We start from the raw sequence: 16,567 nt of genomic DNA on the forward strand, positions 1-16,567 counted from the left end.
AGAAAATGTTAAATTCAGGAGATGCTGAATCCAATGGGACAAGTTTGAATAAGGACTGCTTTTGTTCTGTCCTTGTTATCTTCCCACCAGGTTTCCTCCCACTCCAGAAAAGCACCCTTCTTGTATAGCAGGTGCATCTGGATTTGGGCTGTTTCCTGGTGTCAGGCATTTTAACATTGCTTCTTATGGATTATTGCACCTAGTGCAGTTAATCAAGTTCCCATCTCATTTACTCCCATCTTCCATCTTCAAAGGGTTGCTCTATAAGAGGATACTAATGAAATTTGGAATAAATTAACTGAAAGGGAAGTTAATGAACATCAATTAAAGCAGATCAATTGCTTTTCCATAGAGCTTCAGTGTGTAGCTTTGTAGATCACTGCTAAATCATGTACCAGTGAAGCCTTCTGCTGCCAGTGTTGCCTTTATGTGTTGCCTTTAAAGTGAATTTATTGCTTGCTTTGGGTGCCTATCTTGCCTTTAAAGGATTTTTGTAGATATTGCAAATTTTCTTGGGTGAACAGCAAGGAATAAAGATGTAATAAAAATGCAAAAAGGAGAAGCATGCAGTTAATGCTATTGTTACTGTGCACTAGAGAAATATTTTGATGAAAGAATGTTTTCTAAAGCCACTTTTTTGTCCTTGGGGTTACAAGGGGAGTGGGACAGACTAACACTGCAAGTAACTGTGGATCCTTTTTCATAAAAGGGGATAGTCTAGCCATCTACTTAATTGGCTGCCCTCTGTGAAAAGTACATTTTAGAGAAAATGGGATTTATTGGAATGCTGTTTTCCATAGGCCTGGGTCAGTAATTGTATACATGGTTCAAATGTGGCAGTAAATAGAATACTGGTAGTTAAAACAGTATCACTTTCTAATAATAGAGAACTGTGCAACCCTATTTGAAAATTTCCCTAGGAACATTCCAAGATGCAACTACAAGAGCTTCAGCTTTTTTTAAAACCTTTTTTCCTAAGAATATTTTTTAAGAAAAAATGCAAATGTTTCTGAACTCTCAATATTATTTCAAATGCACTGTATTATGCTTTAGTCTTGCTTAGAAAACATGAAAGGAAATGAACTTTATAAGTGAGTTAGCTGCTAACCACCTTACCCATAGGCTTCAGTTTTCTTTTGCACTGAAGTTTGCACAGGTTCTTCCAGTTTTGCAGTTTGAAATGTAGTTCTTGACACTGATCTTTCACTCCCAGCTATCAGAACTTCTCCATTCTCCCCAGCTCTCCAAATAAAAAAGAAACTGATGTGTCACAAAGTGTAAGAGATACGAGAAGCAGGTGTAGGGAAAGAGAAGTGGGATACACTGGGATGTGTAGTTGATAAACACCTACTTAATTAAGATCACGAACTTCATTAAGAAGATGGACAGTCCTATTACTAGTCTTTTGCATTCCATTTAAGGGCACTTCAGAGGACATTCCTAACTGTCATTAGGAATGACAGTTTCCTCTTAATATTACCATAACTTCTGTTTTAATATTGTAATGGTATGATGGATTATCACAGTCATTTCTGCCATGCCTTCTCATCTCTGACTGAACTCTCTGTGCCAGAAAACACAAGAGATTTTTTGAACTGTTTTAGTTTTATCATTTGCATCTCTTTTGCTGTCTTTCAGGTATATTGCTATCTACCCCTACACTCCTCGAAAAGAAGATGAACTGGAACTGCGGAAAGGAGAAATGTTCCTGGTGTTTGAACGCTGCCAAGATGGCTGGTTCAAGGGAACTTCCATGCACACAAGCAAGATGGGTGTTTTTCCTGGAAATTATGTGGCTCCAGTTACAAGGTACAGTACTATACAAGTGTCTAAACAGTTTAGCTAGTTTCAAATCCAAAATTATTCTGTTCTTGTATTAAATGCTACAATTGCATAATAAAATACCTGTGGGTTTTAGCAACTGGCTGATTTTTTTCAGTTGTGTTTTATTGTTTGCTTTAAATTTTGGCAGGACAGTGACAAGTGCATCACAAACAAAAGTTCCCATGTCTACTGCTGGCCAAACAGGACGAGTGGTGACTATGGTCAGCCCTTCCACTGCCAGTGGAACATCCCAGAAGCTCCAGGGGAATGGTGTGGCAGTGAACTCCAGCACAGTGCCCACAGCAGTGGTTTCTGCAGCACATATCCAAACCAGTCCACAAACCAAGGTCCTTATGCACGTGACAGGACAAATGACAGTCAACCAGGCTCGAAATGCAGTTAGAACAGGTAAAGAAAAACCCACAAAATTTGTTACCTGTGGTAGACAAACTGTAGAGTCCATCTTGACAAATGACTGGAGTGAGGGTGTGGGTAAGTATATGCTGAGGTTTTTAAAAGCTTTTCTTAATGTCATTGTTTAGAGTTGAATCTTTTCTGAAACAACAGTCTGAGTTGTTCCATCTCTTATTATTCTTCTCTAAGCAACTGTGTGTACGTACATACTCCCACTATTGGGAATTTATATGCAAGTACTTCAGGTGGAATTTTTCTTTTTTTTTCTTGTTCCAGCAGTATCTGGGATGGGGAAATTCTTTGAGCTTTCCTACTCATATGCAGTTCATATAGTAATAAAAGTGATAAGAACATCTGAGTCATAGCTTATTTTTTGTGTGTTAACTGCATAAGAGCTACAGAGTGCTCTAATTTAGCATTCACTTTTAAAGTATTTTCTAACATCTTTGAATACCTTTAGTGTTCCTTTTCAGGGCTCTGGCTCAGGGTTGGTCCTTAGGCATTCCAGCTTGTTCTATAACCTTGACTGCAGCTTCTTTCAACTTTGACTCTGAAACACTGAGGTGATACTGGCATCAAGATCCAATATGATCTATAAAATTCTGTATTTCTGAAAGGTGTAACTCTTAATTTACTGTCTGGGGCAGGCCAGTAGTAAATAACAAGAAGGCATGTTTCATCATAGTGAAACGTGCCTTCTTGTTATTTAAATGCAGAGCAAAAAAGACTGATAGGGGTGTGTTCAAGAGGTTTTTGTTTACCAAATCCATGCACTCCTCTGTGGATTTGCCAGGCTAAGAAAATACCACACAACTGGAGCCGAATCTGTTCCAGCTGCTTCAAAGGCCTCAAAAGAAAAAGAAAAAAGCAAGCTCCCATTTCAGACCATCCCAATGTTGCCCCTTTCAGCCTTGAATTTAGGGTCTGTGATCTCCTGGCTGAGCATCATGACAAAAGGTTTTTTTTTTTATCACGGGATTCTTATTGGCAGAAAAAATGGTAATGGTATGCTCTGTTATCCCCATAAGAAGGGTATTTCTTATGGGCTCAGGATCCATGGATTAGCCCACTTTTCAGAGTCATGCATCTCCTAAAATACCCTGTGCATGTTGAGATGTCAGCACCAGGTTTGCTTTTGAAGGTAGGATATGTACATATGTCTTTACTTATTTTATTTCCTTAATTGGCCCCATCTTCCTCCAGTCTGATCTGAAGTTGGAGCAGGTGTGTTAGTCCTAACAACTTTATTCTTTGCCTTTAAATAAAAATAACCAGATGCTGCTGGCAACTGCTAAGAGAAACTAAGCAAAGCATCTGTACTTTTCTGCCTCTTAGGCACAGGTGGTTTCTACTCAAAAGCCTTCTCTTGAGCTGCCTAGGAGCTTGCAAGTGACAACACAAAGGAGAAATCTCCTGTGGGCTCCGGAGGCTTTTCTGTCCCTGCTTCTCTGCACCACTGTCAAGATGAATAAGCTTTTACACTTCCATTCAGCTGAGAATGTGACAACATACTGCCCACTGACTTTTCAGATCCAAAATGAAAAATCCGAAGGGACTGGACTCTCTCATCACAGAGACCTTAACATTGGATTGTGTAAAAGTGTGCTCTTAGTCACAAATACAGATTTGTCCCTTATAAGGACCTGAGCACTGAAGCAATAGTGGCTGCTTTATGTTCAAATGTTACAGAGAAGTTTGTAGTAAACATCTGAAACATGATCCTCTTGAGCTTTCCTTAGCACATTTGCTGAGTGTTAATCTTTGGGTGAGGCTTCACAGGATAATGCAAGGGTCCAGCTTCAGTTTAGCTCAGGGCTTCAAGGACCATTAGTTCTTCAAATGACCTTAGTGAGACATTGCTTGACATCACCTTTGCTGAGGGAGTATGCATCCTTTGATTGGAAGGAAATGAAAATATATATTCTGCTTGCTTCATTAAAGGATAATCTGTATGAAAACAGGGTGACTTGAAGCATTTTTCCTATCAATTCCATCAGTAATAAGAAAACAAAACCAGAAGGCTCTTCCATGCTTGTCATACATAAATTGCATGTGAGTGTAGACAGATCTTGAAGAATAGCAGCTACTTCTAGGAAAACTGAGATTGTCTTATGAACAAAAGCCAGCATGTTTGTTGACCCAAAAAAGTCTTTCTACAATCTCCTTATCTTTCTTTTGAAATGTTCATGCTACTCAAGAGTTGAGAAGGGTCAGCTACAGAAGAAGAGGTTATCAAAAAACTAGATAGAGCATATAAGTGATGTGCCTTGGTTTTTAATAAAAAAGAAAGAATTTGTGTTTCTTACTGCATAGATTGTAATTGGGTATAATACTGTAGGATTGTTATATAAAATTTGGGACCTTTTTCAGTCTTCTCAATACACTGTTGCTGCAATCTAACCAAATTACCAGAGTAATTTGCAGAAAGCAGGATCAAGAGAGCAAGTGCTGGAGGTTTGGTTCCAGGATTTCACTTAAAACAAGTCTGAAACTCTATTAGTATCTGAAAAATCAAAAGTTGATAAAATTGAGATGCACATGCATCAGGCTAGAGGGATGACCCCTTCTCAGATGGAAAGTTTCAAAGTACTTGAAGGAGAGAGGTTATGCAGCACTAGGGTGTTAAATTTTGGCTCATACTGTTTGGTTATATCTGCATTTCATACCACCCAGTGGTGCAGAGATGCCCAAGCTGTTGAAATGGTCCAACAGCATGCATATATGACTGAGCACATGACTTTAACAGCAGTGTTACTTGGAAGGGATCCATTAGTTCATGCATAGCTCTGTGCTTACAGTTTTGCACTGCAACCCAGGTTAATATACTCAGCCCTGTGCTATTCTCCAGCTTCCAGTGTAGATGTTCCTTTTATTTCACAGGGGTATGAGTAAATCCACTTTCTATATTTAAACATCCCAAGAGACAACAGCTTACATTTTCAGAGAAAGCACTCACAGCAGTAATTGCCACTGTGCTTATTGTTTGAAAGACCTGTGAAATCTGTTGTGGATTTTGTGAATAGTTTAGGGAAACAATCTAAATACATTTTTAGCAGCTTCTATAAGGTGTGTTTCTTCCTACTTTCCTTTATATGTCCTGACAACTACACGTGGTATTAAAAGGAGTAAACAAGTTCCAGGCAGTATTTAGCTAGCTCTTAGGTACTAAAGTGTAATCTTCACTTTGCATCTGTCTGTATGTGAAGCATTTGATCTAGCAGCTTGCATTTCTCCACAACAGAGAAGTTGCAGTGCTGTTATTCTTCTGTTGCATACTGGTGCAAGTAGGGAAGCATTTGCAACTGCTTTATTTGGGTGAAATAGATTTGGTGGTGTGTATCATGTCATTACAGGAGTATAAATGGAAGTTTAAAAGGTAAGAAGAAAACTTCTCGTGATTGATTACACAGTAACACAGTAACTGTACCTCACTTTGTGTGTCTTGTGAAAAGGTGAACTCTCACATTTCATTCTTTTATTCCAGTTGCCTCACATAGTCAAGAAAGACCTACGGCAGCAGTCACGCCCATACAAGCACAAAGTCCAACCTGCCTTATTCCTGCAGCTGTGATCATTCCTCACCACTCTGTTGCCTCCCAGCAGCTCCAGCCCCAGCTTCCAAATACTGCTGCTTATGTCACAGCTGTGAATGTGAACCGCTCAACCATCCCACTGGCATGTCCAGCAGCTTCTCTGAATTCTCCTAACATTGCTGCTTCATCTTTGGAGGGAGATAGCAGTGGAAAAACTGCAAACACTCACCCTGGAGCTCCTGCATCTCCAGAGAGTGCTTTAACAGCTGGTGGAAATGCTGCTGTCAGTAAAACAGACAAGGATGGCAAGGTGGGTAGAGAATAAAATCATTCCCTTGAGTTCTCCTATTTTCATCATACAATCTTTTAAGAAATTTAAGAGCACAACCTAAAAAAACCCACATGAACTTACAGGAATGTAAAAATTTCAGTCTAACAAAAGATTATGAATATCAGAATTCTTTTAGGTTACCATTCTTATTAAGCAGGCACACTGAGATATTATGGAAAACACATTACCAGCAACGTTTATTGGACAAAGAAAGAATGCACATGACCATATTTTTTAAATTTAGGACAGTGGAGTCTGTAAAGATTCTGCTTTTCTTCCTTCTATTTGAAGTATTTCCTATGTGTGTCAACTCATTCTCACTGTTCACCAAGTCATGTGATTATATTGTTGTCAGAAAAATACTTCAAGCTTTGTAATTGATTTTGTTTTACAGTTGTGATGTAGTTAGGAAACTTTTTTCTGCTTGTGACAACTGTCTTTGTATCTCAAATATTTTAGACTTAACCTTACTACTCTGCCACCACATGCACTCCTTAGTGAAGTTTATGAAGATTTTAATCTTAAACTGTACACTAATTTCAGCCACTTTTTAGTTACTTTATTATTGTTGAATGGACGTGCCTCAAACTTAATTTTAAAATTACTTTACCCATAGGCATTGAAACCAGACTGAGGTGCCCCTAGAGAAAACTAAGGTTTAAGGTGAATGATGCCAATACAGGATTGTTTTAATTTCTCTGAGTTTCTCTTTATCTTTGACATTTTCTCTTTATCTTTGACAGTAGATTGTTGGTGAAATGGCTCTAAGTTATTGGAGATTTGGAAAAAGGACTGAGGATTCTTATTCACTAAATCCACTACATCTCATATAAAAAAAAATTCTCATTGCTCTTGCTTTTCTCTGTCTATGGATAAATATTATTTTTGTCTCCAGGGCTTACAATCTGGCACTTCTCATAAGCTCTAAATTCACTCAGTTAAAGGGCTGGTGAGAAGATCACTGCCACACCCTTTAAAAAAAATACAAGAAACAGAAAAGCTACTTAAATAATTCTCTTCAGGCTAGGTAATAGTCTTCAGGGATTCTTGTCTGGACAAGCAAAAAGAATGTTTACAATTCTCCCCTTTAGCAGAACAGCAGAACACAATGCATTCCCCTTGGGGCAAATTTTTGTTATATCATGAAGGTCTTCCATTACTAAAGAAGGATAAATAAAAGAAACTTACCTAAACAGCAGCTTCCAGAGCAGACTTTTCTCCCTGCTTGGTTTCAAGTGATTCTTTGTCTTTCCAGAAACATCCATGTTGATGAAATATTTTACTTCATAGATTCCTGCTGTGGTAATATTAACGCCTCGCGCCTTTTTCTACACAACCTTTTGTGACAGAGCCATTTCAATTAAAGTTAAACTTTAACCTAACAAAGTGAAAGAAAGGACTTAGCTAGTTTATGATCTAAATTACTTGCTGTTTTTCTCTTTAGAATGTTAATAATTTTCTTTAATAATTTTCATCATCTCTCTGATGTCAAGTATGTCCTCGTAATTTACTGAGTCCTCTCTGAGCACGATGTCATCTATCAGAAGGAAGCGTTCAACTCTTTGTGGGACAGCTTTGTTCTAAAATGGGCACTGCTTTTGGTTTACAGAAAGAAAAGAAAGGTTTGCTGAAGCTGCTTTCCGGAGCATCCACCAAACGCAAGCCTCGGCTGTCACCTCCGGCGTCCCCCACCCTGGAGGCTGAGCAGGCTGCGGCAGAGCTGGCCCTGCAGGGCGCAGTGGGGCCCGAGCTTCCCCCGGCGGCGGGGGCCCACAGCAAGGCCGGGCCCTGTGCCGCGGAGGGCGAGGCGCCGGGGCTGCCGCAGGAGACGCTGCAGCGCAAGGGCGCGGCCCTGGACGCCGCTGTCCCCATCGCCCCGCCGCCCCGGCAGCCCTGCTCCTCGCTGGGGCCCGGCCTCAACGAGTCCCGGCCTCTCGTGTGTGAAAGGTAAATCCGCTACACAGCTGCGCTTGGGCACACCAAGAAAAAATCCTTTCTCTGATGTTTGTAGCGTGTGTTAGAACTGCTTCAAAATGCTGAGGTTTTATAGCAAGACGAAACTTACTTTTTAACAATTCTTTATTTACTTATCAACCAATACTCGTGTTTATATTTGTTTACTTTTCATGTTACTTTAAAGTTTTTGAATTAATAGACACTCAAATATGATGATCACAGGTTTGGTAGACGAAAGAGGCCTCCTATTTTTCAAAACAGAAGCACATTATGTTCTTGAACTTATTAGTATTAGGTTAGTCCTTATTATTAGCAATGTATAACTGCCAACCTAAATACATGGTGAATGAGACCTTTATCTGTCTAGGTGTAGACTTCTTAATATTTGATTTCTTGAGCTTTTGCAAAGATACTTTTTACTGCCTGAATGCCCCATTGCATCCATACAGGCTCCAGGGTGGGCTCTGTGCTCTGGTGAGTCTGGAAAACATACAGACGTCTGGACTCTCAGACTGACAGGCAGTTGCTTAAATGTTCTGCGACTTTTGTGTCCACCCGTAGTTTTTCAAGTTTCAAGTCCTCGGTAAAATGTGAAGGAAGAGGCAGTTTTCTAACTACAGGATCTTTTCTTTTTCCTGGTAGCAGACAAGCAATATGAGGAGTGTCACAGGATTTCTTCTGCAGCACCTACAGGATCGTGTGCTGTACTGAGAAAAAATGGTAGAGCTACAATATTAGCAGCTCTAGGACTGACCTGATTGAAGCTGACTATTGTAGACTTTGTTCTGATGCTGTTAACTCACGGTGTGTGGGCACCCTGTTGTACTTCCAGAAGTCCACTATCCTAAGCTACACCCGTGTCTTAAAACCCAGACAGTATAGAAGTTTCTGCTTGTCTTTTAGTTCACTTCTGTCATACCTCTAATATTTTTTAAAAGGTTATTTCTGTTCCTACACAATTTCCTTGCAGGAGATTTCTATTTCATACTGAATTTGTGAAGCTGATTTACATTTTTACATGGAAAATAAAATCTGAAAGACTCTTCTTTAAGAATAACATCGTTCATTTTCACATTATCATAAGTCTGTTTGGCACATTAATATGTTTTTATGCTTTGAACATGAAAATAATATTAAATTCATTGTGAAAATAATATTAAATTCATTCTGACAAAAACAGTGCATATTAGTGTAAAGCTCTTTCTGTCATCACAAAAAGTAGTTTTTTCACTTCCATGATGGAATTTTTTTTCTCAGAACTACTTAGAGAAAATGATGTTATATATTTTTATTGATCTAGTAATAACATATACTCAAACATTCTCTCTATCCTTACTATTATTTAAGTGATAATTGCTACTGATAGAAGACGCATTGCTACATAATAATTCTCAGTGGTAGTCAAGCATGGTTGTCAGTGTATTTAGACAGAATTTCAACTGAGTTCCCTTTTTCATTTTCAGGACAGAGCTAATTTTTTTTCCTGCTGATGTGCCCTTGGACATTTCCTTTGGCTGGATTTCTTAAAATGTGATGGTTAATAATACTTAAAATTTACATTGTACTCAATATCTTCAAAGTAATTTATAAGCATTGATTTCTCTTCTGCAGTCTGGAAGATGTGGTGGGTAAGAATCATGTGGCATCTTCAGTGAAAATTTGAGCTGGGGAGGGAAATATTCATGAGGATAAGCTCAACAAAAAGCTGAAGAACAGAGAAATCTCCTGCTAGGATTATTCTGCTCTTACATCTCACAATTCCAGTCACAGATCACAGTGTAACTGTAGAATTCCAGTTTAGAGAATTCCAGTGACGTGAGACTCTGCAGTGGGGCTCACTCACGTCTTCTGATTCTCTAGCCAATACCCAGGTTGTCTTGGGGTGATTTCTTGTATTGATGCAGTGCTGGCACAGCCAAGGAGCATTATGTTTTCTTTACAAAGACAGACCCAACTCCCTGCAATTCCCAGAGTGAGACTTGCTATGCTGTGAATATACAGGAATTTAGTTACCTGAGGAGTTTAATTTTTCCATATAAGCTACAAGAAAACTTCAAGCTTTTTTCGTGAGCTTTCTCTTTTAGAGGGAAATGTTGCTTAGATAGCCTTAAATTTTACAGTAAATATACAGCATTGTAACAATAAACTACCCAGTACTCCACAATGGTGTTAGAGACTTGAAGTTAAACCTAAATACACATCACTGCATATCCTAAATTATAAAATGAATCTTTCATCCAGTTACAGGGAAAGAAAAGCAGTAATTTTGTTCTGTGATTAAAGTGACCCTAAGTAATTTCATCTACCACAGAATGACTGGTGTAACATCTGCTCCCAGTGAGCAGGCCAGTGGCTTTCCAGGGCAGCCAGCCTTCCCACATCTGGCACCATTCAATGCTGCTAATTAAATGCTGAGAATCACTCTGCCCCCGATGGGCGTTGGTGATCTGGAGGAGTCAGAGCGCCCACACAGAAGACACAAGATCTGCACAACAGCAGGGCACACTTGACCTGGAAAGTAAAAATTGTAAAGGCAAGGAACAAAAGCTAAATCAAGAAGCTGAGTAGTAATTATTCATTTAACTTGTGTAATGGTAGGAATTCCAGCTTTCTGTGTTTCTCTCAGCTAAAATTTTCTGCATGTGAGAAAATATTATTATCCACTTGTTGATCAGGAAAACTACAAATAATTGTCCAAAAATCAACCACAATTAAGTGAGCATAAAAACAGTATTTTGTGTCCAGTGAAACAGAAGGAACAAAGAAATGGAGAAACACATGAAAGATATAATCTTTTCCATGTTACTGAAAAGTGTGAGAAATGCTAATATTAAAAATTAAAATCAGAATGGAGAAATGTGAAGACAGACCACCACCCTTTTCAAAATAAAAAATAAATTAATGAATACAAAGCAAAAGCACTGTGGGATATTGCCAGACATATTAAGAATATCAGCATCCAACCAGTAGCAAATATATTGGCTACTCCTGGGAAGCTAAAGTACTTTTACTATTATAATAATTATATTTTGTCACTAGCTGACTAAAAATAATTTATACAATATTTGGAAAACTAATGAAAAATGCTATAATGCAATCAAAGAAAAATAAAAGAAAGGAAAAATGTCATAGTTGTACAGCTTAGGTGCGTGTAAAATATTAAATGACCGCAAAAGATCTACAAATTTAACTTTCAGTCATTGAAAACATTTGCAAATACTGAATAGGGAGACAAACAAGGAAGTGTTTTGGAAGATTCAAACATGTGGGAATGAACATGTTTTTCCAAAACATAGGTCATGCTTAGTAAATATGATTATTTTTCTTCAGGGAGCTTGCAATGAACTTCTGAGCTGAAGCATAACCTTTTTATTCTGCATGAAATTGGTAGTTTTGGCAATATGTTGTAGATGATGAAATAAGTAATGGAAAAACAGTTTCTGTTCCATAGATAATCCAGGGTGATCTGGATAGACAGCTGTGTGAATGTGTGATGGGTCTGTGATCACCTCTCTTTAGGCAAATAGGATTGGTAAAATGTGGCAGAAAATTTCAAGAAGGACACATGATTTACAGGTGCAAAGCTCGATGGGTTTCTTCTCATTAAAAATTGAAAAATACAGTAAAATAGCACTTTAAAACCAAGGTTGTTGTGCTCTGTTTTAGACACTAGATTTCAAGATGAATATCAAAATAGCTGGGAAACTAAAATTTAACAAGAAGTACCAAATTACTGCAGAGGTTGTTGGACACTGTATGGAAAGCTCAAGACAACTGTTTCTGTGCTAGCTGATGATCCTCTAGGAGGACAAAGAGAGGATGGGAGCAAGCAGCAGCAGGGAACAGACTTGTCTGTCAGTTCAGGGGAGCACAGGGGTTACTGGCAGACAGAATTAGAAACTAAAAACAAGCATATTTCAAGTCAAACATTTACGAGGCAGTGTTTGACAGACTGCAAGATGAGGCAGGCATTTTGAAACTCATTTTTTTAACAGACTATGAAGTGTGCTGGTTAATTTTCAGCCTGGGAGCAACTGGCTTGTTAACAACAATTCTTCATAGCTTTATTGCAGTTCTTTATGCTTCACTATCTTGTCCTTGTCTTGCCTGAGTAGAGGCTGTTGTTTTAACTCAAGCAGTTTACAGTCTCAATTTAACTTACAGTCTATTAAAAATATTTGGTTGTCACTTCCTAAGTCAGCATTAAAACCCAAGTTGCCCAAAGCAGAAGTTAGTGCAGGTCTAGGTTGGATGCGGGGCATTCTGGAGCTGCACACTAATAAATCTTGTAATTGGCTTGGTAGCTTTTATGAAGCATGAATCTAATAATTCCTGTGCTCTGAAATCTGGGGATTGCCATCACTGAAACAAAGTCATGGCTTATAAGTCACTAATAAATAACATTTGACGACTAATTAAGTCCAAATATGTTTTGCTATACTTAGATTTCCCAAGAGACTTCAATTATTTACAAAGAGCAGCTACTTTTTTCTGAGTATTTTTAACTGTATGGGCAGACTTAATTTTTGTTTCATATGTTCTTAAGCAAAACATTCCACTATAAAACAGTATCTTTCTCTGCTTCAATATTACAGAATTAACTTGTTTTACTATGTGTGTATTGAGCTACAACTGCCATTCCATCCTTTACTAGACTGTATCCCGTTACCTTGTCTTTTCATCAGATTGTTCATTTATTTTAATCTATTAAAATAATCAATTATTTTAAGCTTATTAAGATAATGATTATCTTAATCTATGAAGTAACAGAGTTTTATGTTGTTGTGAAACTATGGAAGAAGAGATTGAGTGGTGTTATGCATGTTAAAAACAGAAGTGTAGCCTCTTTTTAATGCATTAATATTTGAAAAGTGATTTTACTGTGAGAGACTCAAAATATACACTTCATGCCAAATGCTTAAGAAAATTGTTGAGTTGAAAATAGTTTTTAACGTAGTAGTGCACAAGCTGAGCAGCTGTGTTCAAGAATATGTTCTAACTTGAAGAGTTTCTAAGGAAAATGCAAATTATTTAAAACAGCAAATAAAATTTATAGGTTTTGTTGGTTTCCTCCTTTTGTTCTTTGCCTTTCCTTAAGATCCATCACTGGAATAATAAGAAATTAAACAGACACTTGTAAAATTATGCCTAGCTACTGCTGTGAATGCTTTGATTCTTGCTGAATCACAATGACTGAAAGAGTCTGCAAATTTATATTGGAAAAAATGTTTACAATTTTCTCCTGGTATTTAACCATTGTCTGTATTTTACAGGGATCTTGGTAAAAAAGAATCATAGGAGATGCATGAATTTGCTGTTAATTTATTATGTTGCTACCGTTATTATCTGTTCAAGACATACTTTTAAGTTGTTGCATACTCAGCAAACAGTTCTAGACAGTTTCCTGTGTTCATCAGCTTCAACAGGCACAGAAATATTTTTTAAAGTATCAGGTTAACAAAAAAGGGGGGGAGAGAGTGAGGCAAGAAAAAGAACCTAAATGTAGGTGTTTTTTTTTAATGACACAGGTACAGAGTTGTGGTATCCTATCCTCCTCAGAGCGAAGCAGAACTTGAACTGAAGGAAGGAGACATTGTTTTTGTACACAAGAAACGCGAGGACGGCTGGTTCAAAGGCACTCTGCAACGAAATGGAAAGACTGGCCTTTTCCCTGGCAGCTTTGTAGAGAACATTTGAGAAGATTCATTCCAAGAACTTCAAATCTTACTGTACTGTAAAATAGCACAAATATTTTGCCAGAAAAAGCACAGTCATGAAATATTTTCAAATGGCTGTAATGTAAACAAGAATCTACATATTTTTACAGTGTCTATAGCACAATTACACCAGCGAACAAAGGAGATGAAGGCATCTGCTGGTTTTATCACTTTGAATTCTTAAGTGTGATGTGTGCCTTGTACTGTCTGATTTATTATATAGAGGAATTTTTTCCCCAAGTATGTTACATAAATGAGCAATTGTTTACAAGGCTGTAACTAATTTATTCTTGTTTTTTTTTAAACTTGAATTTTGTGTAATAGCTAAAATTCTTGTGACTATGATTTTAACAAATTATTAATTTATGAAAGAATAACAAAGGGGAAGCTGGATTCTCTCCTTATGAGCAAGCAATTATATCTGATAAAGAGCCTCCCATTTATCCTCTGGACATTTTTCCCCTGCTGTGTCTGACAGTGGAGTAAGTCTCTGTTGTACGAGTTAATGTTGAGTGGTGGTGATGTGGCGTCAAATAGAATTTGCCAAATGGGGAAAAAATGTGTATTTTCTTCTTTGGACAGAGAAAAAAAAAAACGTCAGTGGTGTTTTTGAGTCTAGTTTTACTTCTTCATGAATCACTTAAGTAGAGTAACGTTTCTAGGAGGCAAAGATGTATGTGAACAACTGAACAAAACCATCTCAAGGTTAGGATCATCTCAAGGTTAGGAAAGAAGAAATTTAGGAGTGCCAACAAGAAATTCCCTATATACCTTCTGTTCATGTAATAACTTGGCTATTTGAACAAAGGTTTCCTTTGTATATTTGGCCAGTTCTTTGGGCATTTAGCGCTCAGGATCCAACAAAATCGGAAGGAATGTTAAAGCCCAACACTTAGAATAAATATAATTTGAAAACATCTGTTTGATAAGACTGAATATAAAAATAAAATTATAAGTTGTACTTCATGTCTAAAAATGCCTAAGATGTGTAATTTGCTGTTTTCTTCTCAAAATGATCTGCATGGCCAAGAGATGTTTTAAAATGTCTGAGCAGTAGTGGTGGTAAGTGATGCACTTGTGTTAAAGTAAAAGGCTGTATGAAACACTGTGAAAACTTCACTAACTTCTTAACCATTGCTACTTTGCTATGTTCTGACTTTTTCTTTGTCTTGCATGTGTTACTCAATTCCTGCAGTAATGTAACTGTGCATGGTTGGCATTTTCCATTCCAATTTCCTGTTGCTGGGTTATTTTGCTCTGAAAGTTTCCCAAAAGCCACTTGACCAAAACTAGTGAGCAACTCGCCTTCAACCAGAGAAGGTATCCAGTGTTTGAATCATTAATAAAAATTTTTAATGTCCTTGCAGCTGATGGATAGAAAGAATGCAGCCTGCAAGAAACACATTGTTAGTCTTTCAGGGCTTTTTTAGAGATTTGACACTGGGGAACACACGCGCTACTCAGCTGAACCTGTTTTTTTATTTTATCATTTGATTATAGCAGCTTAGTGGTGATTTTTGTTTTTTTTTGGTAAGACACTGAGCACCATCATCTCCATTTAAATCCATTTAAATCTGATGTAATTTGGCTGTTACTCAGCACTTTACAAAGGGAAGCCAGTAAGGTGATTCAGTGTCACACAGAAACTGTCACACAGATCTGTTAAATCCTTATAATTTTCTTGAGGTTATGCATTGAAAAATATCAAATGTTAATGACAGAGATTTCTTGCAATATCAGGTAGTATCATGATGGTCTTAAAAATTAAAATATATATCTATAAATATATATAGTTGGACATGACAGCATTCCCAAATTAACCATCTCTCTTAAACACTGTATGATTCAGTTTTTGCATTTTTAAATCTTTTAAATAGTTTACTTGAATATTCATGTAATATATAAAGGTTTTGTGAAATGAATTTTAGTTAGAAAGAAGCTGATACCAGCTTTTGTCAGCATAAATTGGCACTAGTGTGTCGTAATCTTATTTTGGAGAATTTAGTGCATTTTATATTAAAGACTACTAAAGGTTAATTTTTTCTATCTCTACTCTCCATATTTTAAACTAAGGTACCTCTATTAATAGAATTTCGTGATGTAAAGTCAGTTAAAAATCAGCTGTTAATCCAATAGTTCTGTTAGATGGAATACATTTTTAATTGATTTTTTTTAACATTGAGTAAACGTTTGTAAAAAGGGCTTATTACATAGCAGTGCAACAATGACAAAAATGCAGTTTCTCATGCCTTTTTTTGTGATCTTTTGGGGGTTATTTTTTTGTTTTGGCTTGGGATTAATTCAGTGTAGAAACAGACAAACCCTGTGCATTTGCTTTGTGTAATTCCATTAAAAATTTTTGTAAGGTATTTTATATCTATGTTTGAAGTCTGGTGAATGTTAAGTGTTTGATTTATTATGTTAAACTTCCAATCCTAATAAATATTTTCTTAGCAAACAGCTACAGCAAATAGCGTATGCAAACATTAAACATAAATTACTTGTAAAGAATTTGCCAATAAAATTCCCAGAACTTAATTTCCGAATTCCTAGGAGGGTATTTCTGCTCATGGAGAAAAAGTCTTCAGATTCCATAATGTAAGAAGCTTGGAATGATGGCTATAATGCAAAAACTGTAGGGAGAACTGAGGACCTGGCTGATCTTTTCCCAACTCCTTATTTCCTTCAGAAAAGGGTAAGGTGACTCCATCTCAGTGTGTTCCCGATGGAACTACAGTGTCATCAACAGCACAGCAGGTGCACAGTGGAACTGCTTTCCCTGGAGGAAGAAT

General features: G+C 37.3%; 1 protein-coding gene and 1 long non-coding RNA gene across 4 annotated transcripts in view; one reads left to right on the forward strand and one right to left on the reverse strand.

Moving 5' to 3' along the window:
• LOC134418223 (uncharacterized) overlaps nucleotides 1–7,402 on the reverse strand; it is a 31,939-nt gene extending 24,537 nt beyond the window's left edge. Inside the window, exons 1-2 of one of the 2 annotated variants that reach the window (XR_010027745.1) lie at nucleotides 7,291–7,390; nucleotides 1,117–1,242 (exon numbers count right to left, since the gene is read on the reverse strand). This is a non-coding gene — a long non-coding RNA (uncharacterized LOC134418223). Of the gene's footprint in view, nucleotides 1–1,116; nucleotides 1,243–7,290 lie in introns of both variants that reach the window. The other variant, XR_010027744.1, reaches the window with a different exon arrangement.
• SH3RF1 (SH3 domain containing ring finger 1) overlaps nucleotides 1–16,235 on the forward strand; it is an 82,465-nt gene extending 66,230 nt beyond the window's left edge. For both annotated transcript variants that reach the window (XM_063156233.1, XM_063156232.1), the window contains exons 8-12: nucleotides 1,639–1,809; nucleotides 1,973–2,232; nucleotides 5,723–6,081; nucleotides 7,712–8,049; nucleotides 13,587–16,235. In XM_063156233.1, coding sequence (XP_063012303.1) covers nucleotides 1,639–1,809; nucleotides 1,973–2,232; nucleotides 5,723–6,081; nucleotides 7,712–8,049; nucleotides 13,587–13,755 — 1,297 coding nt within the window. In that variant the 3' untranslated portion in view covers nucleotides 13,756–16,235. The remainder of the gene's footprint in view (nucleotides 1–1,638; nucleotides 1,810–1,972; nucleotides 2,233–5,722; nucleotides 6,082–7,711; nucleotides 8,050–13,586) is intronic.
• Nucleotides 16,236–16,567: the final 332 nt, after the last annotated feature.

The sequence above is a fragment of the Melospiza melodia genome, chromosome 5, assembly GCF_035770615.1.
Source record: "Melospiza melodia melodia isolate bMelMel2 chromosome 5, bMelMel2.pri, whole genome shotgun sequence".
In the NCBI taxonomy this organism is placed as follows: Eukaryota; Metazoa; Chordata; class Aves; order Passeriformes; family Passerellidae; genus Melospiza; species Melospiza melodia.